General features: G+C 36.1%; 1 protein-coding gene across 1 annotated transcript in view; it reads left to right on the top strand.

Moving 5' to 3' along the window:
• Positions 1–19,056, top strand: part of KIF20B (kinesin family member 20B) — a 39,362-nt gene that overhangs the window by 9,352 nt on the left and 10,954 nt on the right. Inside the window, exons 9-26 of the mRNA XM_035567414.2 lie at positions 324–435; positions 1,003–1,074; positions 1,556–1,702; positions 3,037–3,199; positions 4,216–4,470; positions 5,213–5,352; positions 5,876–6,026; positions 6,539–6,803; positions 7,402–7,463; positions 7,654–7,773; positions 9,367–9,532; positions 12,911–14,123; positions 14,564–14,702; positions 15,689–15,811; positions 16,255–16,315; positions 16,941–17,066; positions 17,326–17,465; positions 18,549–18,704. Of these exons, the coding sequence (XP_035423307.1) occupies positions 324–435; positions 1,003–1,074; positions 1,556–1,702; positions 3,037–3,199; positions 4,216–4,470; positions 5,213–5,352; positions 5,876–6,026; positions 6,539–6,803; positions 7,402–7,463; positions 7,654–7,773; positions 9,367–9,532; positions 12,911–14,123; positions 14,564–14,702; positions 15,689–15,811; positions 16,255–16,315; positions 16,941–17,066; positions 17,326–17,465; positions 18,549–18,704 (3,611 nt within the window). The remainder of the gene's footprint in view (positions 1–323; positions 436–1,002; positions 1,075–1,555; positions 1,703–3,036; positions 3,200–4,215; positions 4,471–5,212; positions 5,353–5,875; positions 6,027–6,538; positions 6,804–7,401; positions 7,464–7,653; positions 7,774–9,366; positions 9,533–12,910; positions 14,124–14,563; positions 14,703–15,688; positions 15,812–16,254; positions 16,316–16,940; positions 17,067–17,325; positions 17,466–18,548; positions 18,705–19,056) is intronic.

Raw genomic sequence — 19,056 nt, 5'->3', positions numbered from 1 at the left:
ATTAGAGCCTACCTCTTGGCTTTTCAGTGCTCATGCTAAGGCTGTGTGCTTAATTTGGATAGAACACGCTTTAGTGTGTTGATAGGACGAGATGTGATATACCTTGCCCTTTCTTTTCCATTGGAGGAGGAATTTAATCCTCTCTGTTATCATTCTATAATTTGTCTGAAGAGTTTTAGTAAAATTAATAATAATAAAAAAAATTAATAAAACATTTGTATGTCTTGAAAATGTATTATTCTTGGTGTGCATACACGATCCCCTGCTCTCTTCTTTCTGTTTGTCTAATGATGTTTACAAAATCATTTTCTTTCTTCCTAAAGATCTGCAATGGGTTCAGATTTCTGATTCCAGAGAAGCTTCTAGACTTCTAAAACTGGGGTTGAAACACCAGAGTATTGCAAGTACAAAACTAAATACTACGTCCAGCAGAAGGTGAGATGAATTTTGAATAACATTGAATATAGGATGGTGTGGGTGGGAGGGAGAAGCTAAAATATGGCCTGTGGCTTTTGGAGGGGAAGAGGTTTTAACAAGTTCTAGATATATAGGTTTCAATTTGATGTCCTCTAATAGTATATGACCGAATGCTTTAAATCAAAAGGATTCTTCCTTCAAGAAGATGAACGTGTGCAAAAGCTAACGACATTTTGTCGAATATTCTCTTTAAGGCAGAAGAACTTAGCTGTAGTCCATCTAGATATTGGGGGGGGGGGGAATATGTACAACAAAAACTTGTACACTGAAAGAAACCCTGAAAAGAATAGGTTTCATGTAGATGAAGACCAAGAAATTCTTCCTCTAAGAAAAGTGATTGTTTGAAATGGTAAATAAGTAGTGTGAGTTCCAGCTGTTTAAAAAGTTTAATGTATCTTATAGAGTAAATGCTTAGATATATGGATAGATTTAATGGTGTTTTGAACAAGTGTTGTAGATGGCCAAGTGTTTTTTCTCAGTTTTAGTCTCACTTCATTTCTCTCTACTTTCAACTTCTCCTTTCAGTCATAGCATATTCACAGTTAAGGTACTGAAAATTGAGGACTTGGAAACGCCACGGGTGACACAAGTCAATGAGTAAGTTCAGAGCAGAGTTCCCCTTTTCCTTTGGGATGAAGTTATTAGTTATCTTCCATGTTGGTGTATTGGTACTATACTGTACATCTAGTGCTCCCTGGCCTCATGCATAAAATTGTGGTTTCCCTATTTCTTATCTACATATATAGTACTAAGCCCTCTACCTCAAGCTGTCAGGTTGCAATGTTCTATATCTTGCGTCCTCTGCTCAGCACAACGTTCCCCTAGCCTGCTTCACTCTACTTCTGAAGTCATACAAGTCCTCACACGGAAGAGGATGAAGGGGAAATATAGGAGGCTTGTTGGGGAGGGGTTTGGCAGGAAGTAGTGTGAAACTTCACTGGAGAAGCAGTGCTGAAAAGGTGGAAGGGTTCATGTAGATGAAGACAAAGAAATTCTTCCTCTAAGAAAAGTTGATTGAAATGGTAAATAGCAAATGTTCCAAGGCAAGAAAGCTGAATTTTCCTATTTTTGCCTTTAGATTGTCACTGTGTGATCTTGCTGGTTCAGAAAGATGCACCAAGACACGTAATGAAGGTGATAGACTGAAAGAGAGTGGAAATATAAATACCTCTCTCCTGATTCTAGGCAAGTGTATTAATGCACTCAAGAACTGTCAACAGTCAAAGTAAGTCCTACAGATTGCAAACAGGTTATACTTTTCGTGTATTGCATACAACAGTTAAGCTAGCGTTTAAAATATACTAGCTGACACTAAGTTTCTTCTGGAAAAGATGGATAGACTTTCTAGATGAATTAAGTCTTTTTGATCTACTAAAGTGCTCTATAAATTTGCTTGGTTTGCTTTTAATTAAATCATTAAATTCTAAATTGGTAAATGTGCTACCATAGGTTTTAGCAATTTAACTCTTTTTCTGAGTTTGGCTTGTCAAACAAATTCTGGAATGAGTTTTAAAACCACTTTTCACTATTGTCACTGTAAATGAATTAAACTTTCATCCTTTTATTTCTCCTTCGTTAACTAATCTTATTTGCTACATAATTGTACTGTCCCAATTTTCCTCACAGTGATAATGCTATGCTTGTCCTAAGAAAAAGATTTTTTTTTCCAAATTTTGATATAACGTTAGCCAGATCAGAAAGAATGGTAACCATATGCAGACAAAAAAGCCTACCTGCTATTTACTCTAAATGAGAGTAGACTGAACTTCTTGTATTTTATACAACTGTACAATATATAGTCACATGTGGTTGTAACTTCCCAGGAACTCTTTTCCACAGTTTCTCATCTGAAGATCTGTTTCTGTTCCAGAAGTTGAATGAACTCACTTTGCTCATGATGATATGCCCTTATGAGCTTTACCACTTGTGCCATAACACTGTGCCTGACAGCCTATTCAAAGTCTATTATGCTTAAAATAAGACTTTAAAAAAAGCTTTGCGAGTGACTTATAGTCTCTCTGTCCTTTCTGGATAGGAAGGATGCATTAAAACTAGCAGATTCTTAAAGGGCTTGAATGTATTCAGAATGTCTTTCTGGTCCTAATAACTTGGAATTCTAACAATATAGAACAAATGTTCTGAAGCATGATCTCTTAAAATATTTGACTTTTTTGCAATTATTTTTAAATGATTGGTTATTGTTCCTGCTTGTGGGCCACATGTTCTGACAGTAACTGCCTTGATAAGTTCTGTAGCACTATTCACGTAATTCAGCAGCTGTCATGTGAGGCTATGTGACCTACCATAGGTTAAATGTTGAACCTGTTTAAGTGCTCCCAATTGGTGGTTTTACTGTATCCTAACTGAGAAGATAATGGCTAAGTAGCAGCTGAAAGAGCCATGCAATCTCCATGAGGAGGTGTATCTAGCAAAAAAAATATTTTAATTGATATAAAGACTACTGTGGTTAACTATAGCTTGTAGTCTTCCAGCTGGATAGCTCTTACATTAACTGGAAGTTATTTAACTTCTGGCCATGATTTTTTTTTGTCTTTAAAGGCTGCAGCAGCACATACCATTTCGGGAAAGTAAGTTAACTCATTTTCTTCAAGGATTCTTCAGTGGAAGAGGGAAAGTATACATGATAGTAAACATAAGCCAATGTGCTTCAGCATATGATGAAACACTCAATGTGCTGAAGTTCTCAGCCATTGCACAAAAAGTAAGTGTATTGTAGTTTATCTTGTTGATCAATGCTTATGATTTGCATTTAAAGAAGAGGCTGTAGAGGCTCTCTCACTTCTAAGAACATGAATTTAATTACTGCATTTTATTTCCCCATGCTGTGATCAAATTTTCTAATTACTTTTAGTCAGGCTTTATTTCCTTGTTAAGTGTTTAAAAAGCTCTGCTAGAACATTGTTTTACTTTGGAGTGTGGGGGCAGGAGCATCCTCTACCAAGAATCTAATTCCTGCAAAATGTCCAGCCTAACAGGAAGAGGCTCGTTATATTTAGAAGAAATTTCCTAAAATTGGGTAAACTTTCTTTCTCTGCTCAAAACATGGTCCCATCCAGAAGAGCATGTCTAGCTGCCCCATATGCTACTGTTATCCTAATTCTGAATATTGTTCAAGTATTGACAAAAGTTGAACAGCAAAGAGTCTGAAAGGTGTCAGTAGGAAAGTGGAGGTTAAGCAGAATGGGTAAGAGTAAATGCAATGATATAACCTTGATAAAGATGGAAGACTGAAGTGTCAGATCAGTGCTGGAGCCTTAATGGAAAACAAAGCTTCTGAGAGTTTGTGTTGCAAGGACAATAGGTGGATGTAGGCCTTTGGGATGTGGACTTATCTAAGGAGGTTAAATGTGAGACTAGAAGAAGCAGACTGTAAGGATGATACAGTTGTGCAAGACAGAATTTGTAGGATGACATTCAATTGCATTTAATGCAACTGGAAACTCGAAAATGTAGAAATCTGCTGCATGAGTGGCAACTCTTGTATGTCTTCCAGCTAGTGAAACTTGGTGTTCCTGGGTTCAAAAGAAAGGTCGGACTCTGAAGTGATTCCTTTGTACTTCAGCTGAAAACTGGTTTAAGTGGTGACTCTGAACAGAGCGTAGACCAAGGGAGTACTGTGCCTGTAGAAAGCTATAGGAAACTGCAGCAGGTGTCTCCTGGAAGTGCCAGTAAAGGTTTAAGAAATACTGATTGTTTTGTTCTTTATTTCCTGGGTAGGTTTTAGTCATGGACACATCTATTCTTCCCCATGATCAGTCATTTGGCCAGAAATTGGCAAGAGAATCATCACTGCTTAGTGATGCTAAAATGCCTATCCCGAGGAAAAGAGCTACTGTTCTATGGGACCGGAGCTTAGAAGATGTGATTGAAGATGATAATGATGAGATGGAGGAACATCATAGTATGGCAAGAGAAGAAGAAGAGCAGAAACATGACGAAAATCAAGTCCTTATTGGAAAAGAAGAATATACAGTATGTACCAGGACTATTTTAAGAATTAGTGTAGCACTGAGTCTTGAAACAATGTATTCTGGTTTCCCCTATCTCTCTCCTATTCCTTCTGATCACCTTATTCTTCCATAAATCCAGTGTTAAGAACTAAAAGCGGGATTACTCAGACTTGTCATCTAGTGTAGCAAAGCTGCATGAAATGTGTCTAAATACACATTGAGCTATGAGACATGCAGGTTTGCTTTTATTGGCTTTGTGTAACCTCTGGTCAGTATGTGTCAAGGATTACTTGTGTTCTAGCAACAGAGAAGACCTTTCCCTTACATTTTGTGAACAGAAAACCTCTTTTTTTTTTTTTTTAAAAAGGAGACTTTAGTCTGTTTTGGGACAGTGCTTCTTTGGAAAGTCACTTCCAGATAAAAGAGAGGAGGGAACAGACTAGAGTCTGTTTTATGGAGGTTTTGTTGATCTCAACCAAAAACGGGTATTTGGAATACAAGAGCTAAAAAAGCTTAATTTTGCAGGACTTAAAGTTCCTCACAAATGTCTTTTCTGTGCAAACTTATCTGTTTGGTACTAGCACAGAATTTTATATTTCATCTAATTGTGAATGCTCTTATTTATGAATAAGTTAATAAAAACTGGAAGAACTTTTTTCAAACAGAGCGAAGTGGTGTTTTAGTGTTTGAGGAATGGGGGAAAAAATCTCACTTCTGGGGAAGCCATTACTTTATGAAAAACTTAATGCTAATTGTAATTCTAGGCACTGCTGAGTCTTATAGAAGACTTGAAGAACAAACTTATTACTGAAAAGAAGAATAAGCTACTGCTGGAGCTAAAAATTCGTGAAGAAGTGATACAAGAATTTTCCCAATACTTCGCTGAGCGGGAAATAGATTTCAAGTAAGTTAGCTTTTAATTTGACTTAGAACTATTGCTTAAAAAAAAAGAAAGCAAATACACTTATTTCTTAAAATCTGACCCTTGGCCATAATAGACTGTACTCTTCTGCTAGGCTTGCTCTGTTACTCTTACCTGTTAATATATCCGTTTCTGTTTGGACTACGAGTTCAGGAAAAATACACTGTGTGAAAGGTTGGGGGGAGGTGGGAATCTGTATCTCTGGAGTCCTTGGTGATATTCAAAACAAGTGTTCCGGCTTAAGAAACCTAGAAAAAATGCTTCTAGGATACACTTGCATCTGTTGCAATCCCTCCTTGCCCTGTCTGCTGCCATGTCCCAATTCCACCCCCCCCAGCAAATCTTGGGGAGTGGGGGAAATACACTTCTCTTTTAGTGTAAGAGTAGTATTCTGTGTATTATTCTGTTGTGACAAAATAAAGGAGAAACATCTTTGTTTACAGGAAGCTATACTAATAACAGCTCAGATTGGCTATCTTTTGGCTGACTTTCTTCTCTACTACAGAGAGTGTCTTTCTCATGAACGTGAACGGCTCGAAGAAAATTCTGAAAAGCGTCTGGAAATCTTCAAGGAACTTGTAAATGGTTATATTAAAAACCCTGATGAAGAAGAGGAATTAAAGGATCTGTCTTGCAGTGAGCAGGGTGGACCTCTGGTATTTTTTATTCACTTTTTCCCCTGAAACATTTTCGTTTTTACTAATTACTTGTTAGGGGGTGGTATCCCTTATCGGGATTAGACAGGAGGATTGTTTCAAGGAACTGCGTGTTGTAAAGCTGTATCCTCAGCAAGATGTTAAATGAAATATAGGTACAAGAATAGTTGCTGAGGCTTAAGTACACGTTCAGAAGTCTTAGCTTGTATGTTAAACTTGGATGCAAGTTATCTGTAGATGTATGAAAGGGAATGTAATGGTGGGTCATTAGATGCTATGGAAATAGAGTAGCTGTTACTTGATAATAGGTTACTTGATAATAGGCTTGTATGTGGAGGAAGACGAGGACTGGCAATCAAGTTGCATATGAACTCACAAGATGTGTTTGAAGCTGGAACTAAAATTGTTTTTATATAGTTGAATTCATAATGGTGTTCTACACTCATTTTCTAGAAATAATGGCTATTGTGTAATTATTTACCAATTTTTAATGGATGTGAATTGTCTTTCAGGATGGAGCCAGCATAGTGCCAGGCACCTGCATTGATCTTGAGGGCATTATTGATTCTCTGCAGAATGATGTCATTGATATTAAAAAGCAGGCAGAAGCAGCACATCAATACATTGTGTCCCTAGAGGACCCACAGGAAGCTGTAGGTTGGCTTGAAAAGCAACTGGGAAAAATTACCACTGAACTAACAAATACCAAAGAAGAATTGACAAAGAAAACCACTGAACTAACCAAAGCTGAAGAAGAGCTGACACAGAAGAACAGGGGTGAGTTAGGTATAATTGATATGGAAGGCAGAAGAAAGATATAGTTAACCAAGGTGAAATGGAAATAATTAATTGAGCAGAAACTGGGGGCGGGGAGGAGGGGAGCTCTAGTTTTGGGAACCACGTTGCATACCAGAAGTGGTAACCTGTTCTGTGCGTATTCAGGTTGAACAACACACAAATCTTGGTGGTTCCATTTTATTTTATTTTTAAGACAAGTCTGCAACAAACAGTTTTAAGCTTTCTGAAGTGTGGGGTAAAATGTCAATGTTACTGATGATTATATTGTAATCCCTACACTTTACATCTTGTTGAGGCAGTGTTTTCAGGTACCTTGTGGAACATTCATAAAGGATACTCGCAACAATGATTTCAATGTTCTCTTGATATGACTTATGCTTAATATGGGTTGCAAGACTCCATTATCCTTCTCCAAGAAATCTAGGCAACTTTTGAAATGTGTTCTATGAGAAGTTAACATGAAAACGAATCAATTTATTCAAAAGCTACTTAGGTACAAGAGTATCTAGAAAAATGGACTAGTGAGTAAACAATACAATGGCTGTTTATATGATGCAAGCTTCTCTGTATGTTACAGACCTTGAAATGCAGATGACTAAATTGGATGAGTCTGCTGAGCAACTTAAAAAAGCAACTGAGGTAACTTTATCAAGAAAATCTTGTGCTATTTGTTCTTATTCTGGTAGCTTAAAATGTCTTTTTCAGTATGTTTCTAGCTCTTTCGCTTGAGCTTAGTTTATCTGAACTTGCTTTAAAATGCATTGTGTAATTCAATTACTTAATACTACATTAGAAACTGATGACTGAACTACTGTTTCATATTTCCAAGAAAATGAATACCCAGAATACAAGGATTCAAGAGCTAATGGACATTGTGGGGCAAAAGGATGATGTTATTACCAGGCTACAAGATTTAATATCCCATTTAGAAGAAACTGTAAAAGACTATGTAAGTTTTACATATCTCAATTTTCTTTTATTTAAAAAAAAAATCTAGATCTATGCTTGCCATGGATTTATCTGTTTTGGAAAACTAATTTTCTGTAAGTAGAACTTTTAGGTTCAGTCTCAACACACTTGTTTCCATTTCAAGCAATACCAAGTGGAAAGTGTGTGTGTTGGGGTTGAAATATGAAAGATGAGACTTCAGAAGCGTGGAACTGAAGTTACTGGAGGACTGTTCATGAGACTGAGTAGGCCCTCTAAAGAAGCAGCTCACACTGGGAGGGTTTAGGCAGTGGGAACACATAGATTGTGTCACTGTCTGTACTTTTACCCGAATGAAATGGAGGACTGAGAGGAGGTCTCCCACAGGAAGAGTTCAAATTTAATTGAAGTTCGAGGTTAATAATACAAAGACCAACTGTGTGAATTAGAAACAAATATCAGTGTGGCCCAACAACCATTACCCCACACATCCACTTTCAAAGGAAGAGCAACAGTATGTACAAGTGGATAACCAGGGTATCTATGCTTTTGTTGTGATTAATAAACTTGCTACTAGCTAATGTACTGCTAGCTACTGAATACCTAAAGGGTACCTGGGCCGTGTGTGTAGATTTAAAAATAAAAAGAGAAAACATGCAGTTGCTTTTTTGAACCTGATGCTCAGTAGCCTTAAGTAGTTCTGAGAACACTTTAAATGGAGTTTACTTTGTCAGCATTCAATCAGTTTCTCTTCCCCCTGAAAAATTAAGGCTTTGACTTTGCTTAGTCTTTGCCTATCTCCTCCTCACTGCAATTTAGCTCTTCTATAGTATTAAAGCTGAATGACAGTAGTGATGACTGCTACCTATAGTATTAAAGCTGAGTGAGAGTCGCGATGACTGCTACCTATTATTACTATTTCTTCCAAGAGCAAGGTTCCAATTCTATCCAGTGTTTCTATGAGACTGTGTGGCATGACACTTAAAACATGGCCACAAGCCTTAACACTATTAGGAAGATTTTTTTTCTTGAAGTACTGAAGATGAGTAGTAAGTCCTCGGCAGTGCCAGCATGGCTTACTGTTTGTGTCATCTTGTAAGTAAAGAAACTTTAGCTCATCTTAACTCCGTTAAATACCTGGTCTAAAGTATGAACGACAGAACTGACTAGGCTTTCAAATTGCATTGTCTGTCATGATAAAAATGATCTGTGGCTTTGAAGTTGATTAAAACTCCAAACTGTACCGAAATACAAGTTCATCACTTCAGTGTCATAAGAGCTGATCATTTGTCCTTTGAACAAATTGGCAATTATATAAACTCTGTACATCGGAAATTCTTTTTCAGGTGGTAAAGTCATTGATTGTATGTGAATCTCACATTTTGCAGTTTCCCGAGCTCTTGCTCTGCCTTCTGTATTGTTGAAAGCATTGTGCTCTTGGTATCTGAAGGCATACTTGCTCTTGTTTTAAGATATGTAACTGGTTTCTATGGGGGTTGTCAGAGGAACATCTTACCCAGATATCTTTTGTATGCAAATATATTTAAAAAATGTACTAAGACTTAAGTGCTCATTTTGTAAAAACTTCAATGTAACTGATTTTATTTTAATGCAGGACAAGACTGTATCTAGCATTAAAAGAAAAATGGCAGAAGAGAGCTCTAACAAAGTAACTGAAAGCGGTCAGTTAAAGGAATGTGAGGAAACTGTATTGGAAGTGGGAAGAAAGCGTTGTTTAGAAAATGAGCCTACTGTGGAAGAAGAGCCACCTACAAAGAAAGGTACAATTTCTACCATCACAGGACAAGGTGTCTTTCAAAAAAACTTGATTCCTATTCCAGAACAGAAGCCAAAAGTTGCGAAGCGTAAACTTTGTGGTATGAGGAGAAAATCTGTGCTAAAATGTAAATGGAAGTAACTGTTATGTAAACGCTTGTTTGCAGGTCTTATACTGTTCACTCTTAAACGCTTAAAATAAAAGTTAGTTTTTTAGCCTGCTTCTTCTCTGTTGCTTTTTCCTCATCTGCTGATAAACTCCCAGATTCAGTAGTAATTCTAATCTTCAGGATTGTTTTCATATTAACCTTGCTTCCACTTTTGCTATTCTTCTGGGAGAGTAACATCACCTGCTCAAGTGCTTCAAAACTTTTCAGAACAAGCATCAAAGCTGTCAATGACTTATTAATTGCTTAGTCATACAATATGTGCTGTGAGACAATGTTTAATTCGGCGTGTGTGCTGTGAACACACCAGCACCGGTCAAGGTGATAGTGCTGGCAAAGAAGAAAAGATTTCCATCTGAATAGAAGTAACTATTTTAAGTCCATAGCTAGCCTGTTTTTGCACAGCTCTTACATTTGCAATTCCAGTCCTCTTGCTTTCTTTACTTTGTTTGCAAGTTTGCCAGGGTACCACTTCTTATTTCTATCAGCCTCATTGAAGTTTGTTAATCAACAAGATGGAGCTATACGGGCCTGATTTGTGCAGGCAGAGCTTACAGATACCATTTTGCATTTAACTTCTGGACGCAGTTGGGCTTCAGTTTTCCTAGAATTATGGAAGCCATATGCAAAAAGGGAATCAAACTTCCCTTTGACACTTCCTTTTGACCCTTTTTTTCTTGCCTTCCTTTCTTGCTTTCCTCTTGCAAAATAAGTTTGAGGAAGAAAATCTAGGCCTTGTTTGGATGAGGATGCTGCACTAGGAGGTAGGAGAAGCAAGTAATTCTCAACAGGTTCTAGGAGTGATTAGACAAAATAACAGCCAACAGGTTCATAAAGGGTTAAGCAGAGGTGTGTTGTTTAGTATTGGAACAACATTGCCAACTGTTTTGTGCAAGGAAAGGTCTGGAGGAAGAGACTAGGCTTGCCAACAGTAGCCAAGGGAGGTAAAATACTCGTCTGGGTGGACAAATGGTATATGTGACCCAGTAGAGCTTTTATGCTGTTTTTACAATTTAATCGAACAATTGTCAAGTATCTGAAGCCTTACTGAAGGAAGAAATTCTGTCTCTGTCAGAAGATGGCTTGGTACACAAAACACATCTCTGATTTCTCTACCATCTTTGTTTGGAGTGAATATCGGATCCTAACGTGACCACTTGAAGGTACCACGTATATCAGGGTTACAGGAGGGGGTGGGGGCAGTTGACGAAGCTGATGTAGACTCCTTGATATACTAGATAGTAGTCAGTTTGTTATAATGACTAAAACACTCTCTCAAAACAACAACAACAAAAAATTAAAACTGAGGACTGACAGTTTCGGCGTTGAGATTTTTCTGTAGAGAAATAAAGGCTATTCAGTCATGTTAGGTATTTCTCTTATTTATAGGTGTGTAAGTGTCTGACTTCAAAACTGAGCTGTTAGATGTTCCCTAATGGTGAAATTTTTTAACATATATTTTTAACCATTCTTGTTAAATATACTTGGCACAATAGAACAAAGAGCACAAATACATTGTGTTGGCTGTTTCTTAGGATTTTGCCATACTAGTGGCATGAGTAAAACTTGTTTTGAGAGATGGTAGGTTATCTTGGCTTGAAGTTCTTGTACATTCCTTTGGCCTTTAGGTCTTCCCTTCCATGTTTTGGGACAGCGCTTTTAGTACTTCCCACATAAGAAGATTCTGGACTGAATGTCACGCTATCTTCTTGCAGTAATATTTGTCTTGCTTTACTGCATGATTGTGCTTTTCAGCACAAAGCATCTCAATTGCTTCTAGTTCCTCTTGTGAATGGCTATATTCTTCTTGCTATAGTTGTTGGGCTATAAGCTCTTCAATTTTTCTCTTGATGCCTGAGATAACAAAGTACCTTATAGTACCTCAGCTCCTTTCCCCTTCAGTGAAGTATGTAAAACTCCTGTCTAATATGAGGAATATGTAGTATTTTGTTTGATATATTTTCTTGGGCCTGCCTGCGCAACTGGGCTTTCAGAGGAAAACTATCTCTTAACCCAAAACTTTTAGTCTTGTAGAACTTAGAAGCATGGTTTTACAAGCTAAAGTACTGCTGTCGTTGTGTCAGATCTAGCAGGAGCATTTGATAGGTCTAATTAGAAGACAGCAGCAGGAAGAAAATGTTCTGTAGAATTTGATCACTCTAAAAACAATCAAAAGTAAACCTGGACTGAGATGGCAAACACCTATGCTTCAGCATGACTTTTTGTTAAATCAGTTGCGGGCTGTCTGTCAGAGTTGTTGGATCAGTTCAGAGGCTGCTTCCATGCAGTGCATGTGATGCTATGTGATGTGGCTGTCCAATTCCACCCTGTGGTAGTTGCAGTGCTCACAGGAAACAACAGTATCTCCCTAGAATACATAGTTGTCATAACCTCAACCTTAGAGATGGTCAGGCTTTTTTGTACTAAACCACAGCATGCGTGTCACTGAACAGGCGGCTGGATTCTTAAGCACTCATGAAATGCAGCTGGAGTCCCTTTTGATAGAGAGAAAATGCATGTGATTTTAGTTAATTGCTCATTACTTACGGAAAAATCAGTCTCAAGCTAACAAAATATTTATGGAATTTGAGTTTGGAAATTTATCTCTTCCTGGGAGAACTTTATGTGCAATGCTGTAGGTGTGGGCAGAGGCAGAAGTGGTGATTCTTACATTTGGCTTAGAGGCCAACTGAAAAAAGAGAGGAAGGACAGAAACACTGAGTGATAAACTTGTGCTGGATTTTAGCTTCCTTTTTAAAGTAAGGGGACTTCGAGTATGAATGAAACTTTTCAGAAAAAAAAACAATACATTTTTTCTTCTAAATATAGTTTGGGTGATTAACTGTATTTGAAGGTATTGTTGAACCAGTGAATGTGGAAACTTGATAGAGCTATAAATTATCTAGCTCATGAGTATTAGTATGTTTTTTAAAAACTAGATAGATTCTCTACTAGTGTTAGAGTGGAAGGTTTGAACAGAGCTAAGCCAAAGAGCTCTTTCAGGTTGAGGGCCTTTTGCTGCAAACTACTTAGAAGTCGGAGGCACCTATTGTATGTTAAGCTATTCAGAGGGCTTTAATTACTTTGAGACTTCAAAATGCCATCTGATGTGAGGGTATAATTTTCATATTGTGACCATTTTTCACATAACAATTACTACTTGGTATTTCTAATAACTTATTGATTTTAACCAACCTGAGTTGTATTCATTTTTAGGAGCTGTGAAGGAGAGTGGGGAAGATCTCACTATAGAGCAAAAAAGAACTGAACACGTGAACCAAAATAGTTCTGACAAACGTGTGGAAATGCTAGCACTGAAGGAAAGAGCTGAAACCTTGGAGAGTCAGTTAGCTGCACTTGAAGAACAATGCAGAAGAGAAAAAAATGAAAAAGAAGAGTTCAGTGAGCAGGTAACAAACTTGCAACTTAAGCTCTCCCACTCTGAAGAAAGGGCAAATGCGTTGAGTGAAGAGCTTCAGCAGTATCGAACTGACTATCAGCAAATTGTTTCTGAATTGGATAAACAGAAGACTATAAATAAGGAGAAAGAAGAAAAGATTATTCAACTAAATAAGGAAGTAGAAGATGCCAAACAAAATATAATTGATAAAGTGTCACAAATAAAAACAATACAGTCCAAAGTAGATAAGTTATGTAAGTCTCACTTAGAGTCTCATGCTATGGATATTGATTTAGTTGATCTAAAGGATTCCTTAGATTATAAAAAAGATGAATCAGAGACATCTCAAATTAGTCCTATGTATATGCAGTCCCAAACCGCTTCTACAGCAGATCCAAGATGGGAGAGCTCCTTTCACTACAATGTTGAAAGCATTTGGGAAGAATGCAAAAATATTATTAAGGCTTCCTCACAGAAAAGTCAGCAGATCAAAGAACTAGTTCAAGAAGTTGAAAACTTAAAGAAGGGGCTTGAGGACACTGAAAACTGTAATAATCAACTAAAAGTAAAATTAAGTGAGATTACAGAACAATATAGTCAGTCCATAAAGCAAAAAGATCTTATGGATCAGTTACAAGAGCAAATCCAAAAGAAAACTCAAGATTTTGAAAAACAGGCTGCAGAAGATCACAGAATAATTGCACAATATGAGGAGGAAGTTAACAGTTACAAAGTAAAAATAAGAGAGCTTGAATGCCTCTTAGAGGCTTTTAGAACAAAAGAAGACAGCGTGATAAAGTTAGAAGAAATGCTTAAAGAAAAAGAATCTATTATTTTAAATCTAGAAGCTGATACAGTATCTCTGCAAGAGAAATGTGCTAATTCAGACCGAAAAATGAAAGAGTTAAATAATAAAGAAGCAAATTTGAAGGAAGAAGTTGTGCAGTTGACAAACAGCTTGGAGAAGATGAAACACTCTCTTTGGGAAAAGGAGAAATATGAAAATGAGAAAACACAATCCATAGAACTGTAAGTAAATAGTGAGATAACTCATAGCCCTTTGAGAATGAGTCGGAGTTAAAAACCACCTTTTGTGAACATTGATTTGCTTTAACATAACACTTTCACGTTATCGATATCATTTACTAAGCTACTACTCTACGATATTTTACTACCTTGAAATTAAGGGGGAAACAGGAACATGCAGGGTAACAGAATAAATTGGAGATTTATAATAGTTCTATGTTGTATATTCATCAGAACTGAATTTGAGTAGCTTGTTGCTTCAAGACCTTAGGAAAAGCTGAAATCTGAAAGTAATAGTATAGAGTTTGTCATTGGTCTTGATAGATCTGAGATACTATTTATTGATAGAAACCAACAATCAGAGCTTGAATTAACCTGTAAATGTTGTTTCTTTGAGATGTGTAATAGTAACGTTACTTATGTCTTTTTATTTCTAACATCAGGCTAAATAAAGATCTTTCTGAGAGTTCTGCCCTTGTACAGAGTTTGAAAAAAGAATTGCAGAGGAAAGAGGAAGAATATGAAGATTTGAAAGAGAAATTTTCTGATGCCAAGAAACAAATTCAGCAAGTACAAAAAGAGGTTTGTAGTCATAGTCAGGATGTTTCTTCTGCAAGTTTATTCTTAGTTTTGTTATTTAAAACACGTTTCTCTCAAATCTCCAACTATGAAGGTTGTGTTTCATGTTAAGGCTATTTTAAGTTATACAGCTAGAGTAGATGTGAATTGTTAATCTTTCTATTGAAGCTATAGAGAAGATGAGATGCCAAAATGTGGTTTAATATAGGTAATGGGGGGAGGAAGGAGAAGTAAACTTTATTAGTAACCTTGAAAAAGGCTTGTGGGAAAAGGACGGCTGATTTGATTATGGTGAGATACTTTACTGTTATAGGTATTATAATGTCTTACACTGGTATTTGTACTAACTTCAAAGCCTCAACCTTCAGACTTGTGGAAAATGATGAAAGCAGTATATACCAGAAGAAGAAAGCACTAACTTCAAGGCTTCTTTTTAATTTATTTTTTCTATTAGTAACTTGTAGTAATATTAATTGGTAGTATTTAGTTATGAAGTGATAGGGTTTCTTAGAACCTGATTAAGTTATTGCAAGAATTTAGTACAAAAGATTGGAAGAGTCTGGGATTGAAAATTAAGGCTTAAAAATGTATTAGTGTCTTTCCTGTAGCCTTATGTTTGCTGACCTTCTACTGCTCAGAGTTTGGTGGTTAATCCTTCTTTATTTGACAAAGAGTAAGGGGTGGATGAAATCACGTCAGGAAATTGTTCTTTTTACAAGTAGACAACCAAATTTGGAGTTAGATTATGCCATTTGAATTTTGTTTTTCCTGCCAAACGTACTGTAATCAATGATGAAAATCGTGTGTTAGGAAGAATGTACAGTATAATGCACATCCAGACCTTGAAATTTAGTTAAGATGTTAATATTCTCGCAATAATTTGACTTTTTAATTAAAGTATTTAGATATTTAGGTAGCTTAGATTGTAAAGAAGTTTGTAACTAATTGTCAGCTTTGTTTGTTGTCTCTGCATTCTACCTCCATTGCAGGTGTCCACAATGCGTTCCGAAGAGAAATTCCTGAGGAACAAAGTTAATGAACTTGAAAAAATTAAAAAACAGTTTGGTGAAGAACTAGATATCAAACAGCGTGCTATCCAGCAACTTAAAAAGGTTTTTTTTTTTTGCTCTTAATTTTTTAACTAGTCTGTTAATGATACGTTTTCTAAGCAACAGGAAAAAGCTTGCAGAACTGGAGGTAAAATGAAAGTAGCCAGCTGAAACTAGACATAATAGATGGAAAGTGTTTAAAAAGTTATTGCAGAGCATTGGTAATTTTTTAAAATACAGCAATCAGCTTAGTAAATACATATGTAATACCCTGATTCTATTTTGTGATGTCTATTTATATTAGTCGAGATGTCATTCTCTAAACCTTTTTTATCAGCTTGAATGCTCCTTTACGCTGTATGGAAAAAACTCTTTATTTTAGACTGTCTTAAAAGTTCTACTCATTAAAGCTCAGAATGAAAAGCTTTCTAGACTGCTACTGATTTCTAGTGTGTATGTTTTTCTTTCAACACTTCTTTTTAACTTGCTTTCAATGTGATATTTAGGAGCAGTTGAGTAATGAGAAGCTGGAAGAAGTCTCCAGACAGTATGAGAACACACGTAAAGGTCAGGAAAAGCCACTACTTTTCTGTTTTTTGGGTGTGGAATGTCAATGTAATGAGCTGTCATGCTATTAACTACCTTGACAAGTCTTACGTATTTGTATTGTGAGACATGATTTGAGAAACTCTAAGCCGAATGTTAAAGTTTTACAGTCAGCAATTAATTTTTGTTGCATCACTATTATCAAGTGTATTTGAAAGCAAAGAAACAGAATTAGAATAAGAAACAAGTCCTTGAGAAAGTGTAGATATGCTGTACTTTTTTAATCTGGTATTTATTTGCCAAAATAAATAACCTTTAACAAAAATCACACACTGAAATGTGAAATTCTACAACAGTAGATTCTGTAGGCTTGATGAACTTAGAGTAGTTGAACCATGGCTTTCTCATAATACAGTCAATATTCTTATTTATCTTAAATTTAGATAAGAGATTTAACTCTATTTAGTAAGACTTTCTTAAGCTTTTTTTATGTATTTGTATATAAATATTTGAATAGAGATGCTCTATTTCTTTCTAATAGATCTTTTGATCATGGGGGGGAAACTACTTTGTATTGAAGGCTCTTTTAGAAAAAAACATGGGAAGTAGTAGGGGGTTATCTGTAAATTTATTTTCAAACCTTCAGAACTCAGTGCAAAAGAAAAAATAATTGAAGATATGCGGATGACGTTAGAAGAACAAGAGCAGACTCAGATTGAACAAGAACAAGTGCTTGAAGCCAAATTAGAAGAAAACAGCAGATTAGTTTCAGGTAATCTCTCCAGGGAAAGGGAGCAGGGAGGCAACGTTGTTTTATAAATGTTGCAGTAGCCACTTCTATTTTCCATTTGACTGTTATTCAGGTATTAATTTTCTGTAGTACATAACAAATTTCTAATAGTTAAAGGCTTCTGTTATTTCTTTGTGTTAGTAGCTGATAAACCCAAGTGACTCTAGCAGGTAGATGTTAATGTGGTCAAATACAAATTTGAAACTACACACCATGTAACCTCATTTTGTGTACCAACTAGAATTGGAAACATGGAAGCAGAAATACATGCAGCTGAATAACCAGAGCAATACTGACTGGCAGCAAAAGATGACCAGAAATGAAGAGAGAGACATAAATGGAAATGATAAGGAATTAATAAAGCTGCAGAAAGAACTGAAGGTAAAATAAAGTTACTTAATCCATACTTAGTTTTAAAGCTGTACCTTCTAGGAGACTAGCTTTTTTTTCATAATCATATGATAAGGAGTACAACTTTCCCTACATTATGCTACAGTGGACAGTGCTTCTGTTGCTGCCTTCCCCTGAACAGTTGTCTTAACCAATCTGGCTTCCTTTATTGATAAAAAGAAATAGGCTCTCACTGGAATTTCCAAAGTGATTATACAACAAGTTGCATTTATTCTATTAGTGCAATGGTTCTGCACTTTTTTCTTTCCTCCTGAAAAAAAAATTGTTTCTAATACATAAAACCAATGCTATCCTTCAAACAGAAGAGAAAGTTGAACACTCGTTGCTCCATTTTATACCAGATCTACACAATGTAAGCCAAGTACTTACTTAATCGATTTGTACATCATATGCAAGAAGGAAATACGAACTCGAAGCAAATCATAAACTTCAGATGATAGTTTTTGTCAAACCTGTTTCCTGTCAATTGCTTTGATTAACTAAATAAGCTATTTAGATCACACAGACTTTTTTCCAAGCAGTTTCTCAGGTGGTTTGTCTTACATAAGAGAAGGATAACAGATTTGATTGTGATTTAAAAGCAAAAAAAGGCAAGGTTGCTGTGGATTGGATGTTCTTAGGTACTCATCATCTACTCCTACCATTTAAATTGTACTGCATTCTTTGCCTTTCAATCTTAACATTAGAAAACTTGCTTCTAATATTCCTGTAAGGTGGCATGAAACATTAGATGCCTGTAAATTAAAAGGGTCTCCTTAGTACTACTTTTGGTGTAACTTTTATAGTGCTCGTGATTTACTCAGAGCATTTTTAAAGGAAAAAAATGTTCTATGAAGTCGCTTCTTTCTGAATAAGAAATGCTGAAAATTGTTAATTTTCTTTCCCAATAGAAAAGTGATGAATATCTAATGCCAGCATTTGAGAATATGCTGGAGTAAAACTGTTAGTATTTATCTTTTTGAAACGAGTCTATTTAATGGTAATGTGGCTTTTAAGACTTTTTGGTTTTGCTTAATTTCTTATGACTTCATTTCAATTTTTTTTAAAAAATAGGAAAATGAGGCAAAATATCAAACTGACAGAAAAAAGTGGATGGAAGAAAAAAAAGGACTCATAGATCAAGTAAAAGAAGCTGAGAGCCATCGCAACAGAGAAATGAAAAAATTTGCTGAGGACAGAGAGCGTCACATAAAGCAGCAAGCAGAAATTGTAAGTGATGAGGTCTTGGCACAGTCCTCTAGTGTAAGTCTGTAGTGCAGAACAAATTTCATGTCTGATACTAGCAGTATCAGCACTTGAGAGTAGGTGACATTTGTCAAAGTCCACTCACTTTCTTACATGACGCAAAGCCCAGATGAGATCTTCTCGATATGGAAAAGGGAAGAAGAGGAGGGTCACAGAATAAAAAAAAAAAAAAAAAAAAAAAAAGCTTAGTATATAGCGTAAGCCATCAATACGGGACCTACAACTGAAAATGAATTACTGTTTAATAAAGCTAAGAAAACATACTTTGAATAACAGAATTTGTTTCTTGGCTCTTCTATAAAAATAGAAGCCTATA

Source organism: Cygnus atratus, chromosome 7 (genome assembly GCF_013377495.2).
Source record: "Cygnus atratus isolate AKBS03 ecotype Queensland, Australia chromosome 7, CAtr_DNAZoo_HiC_assembly, whole genome shotgun sequence".
NCBI classification, from domain to species: domain Eukaryota; kingdom Metazoa; phylum Chordata; class Aves; order Anseriformes; family Anatidae; genus Cygnus; species Cygnus atratus.
This window is presented reverse-complemented; position numbering and strand designations above follow the sequence as displayed.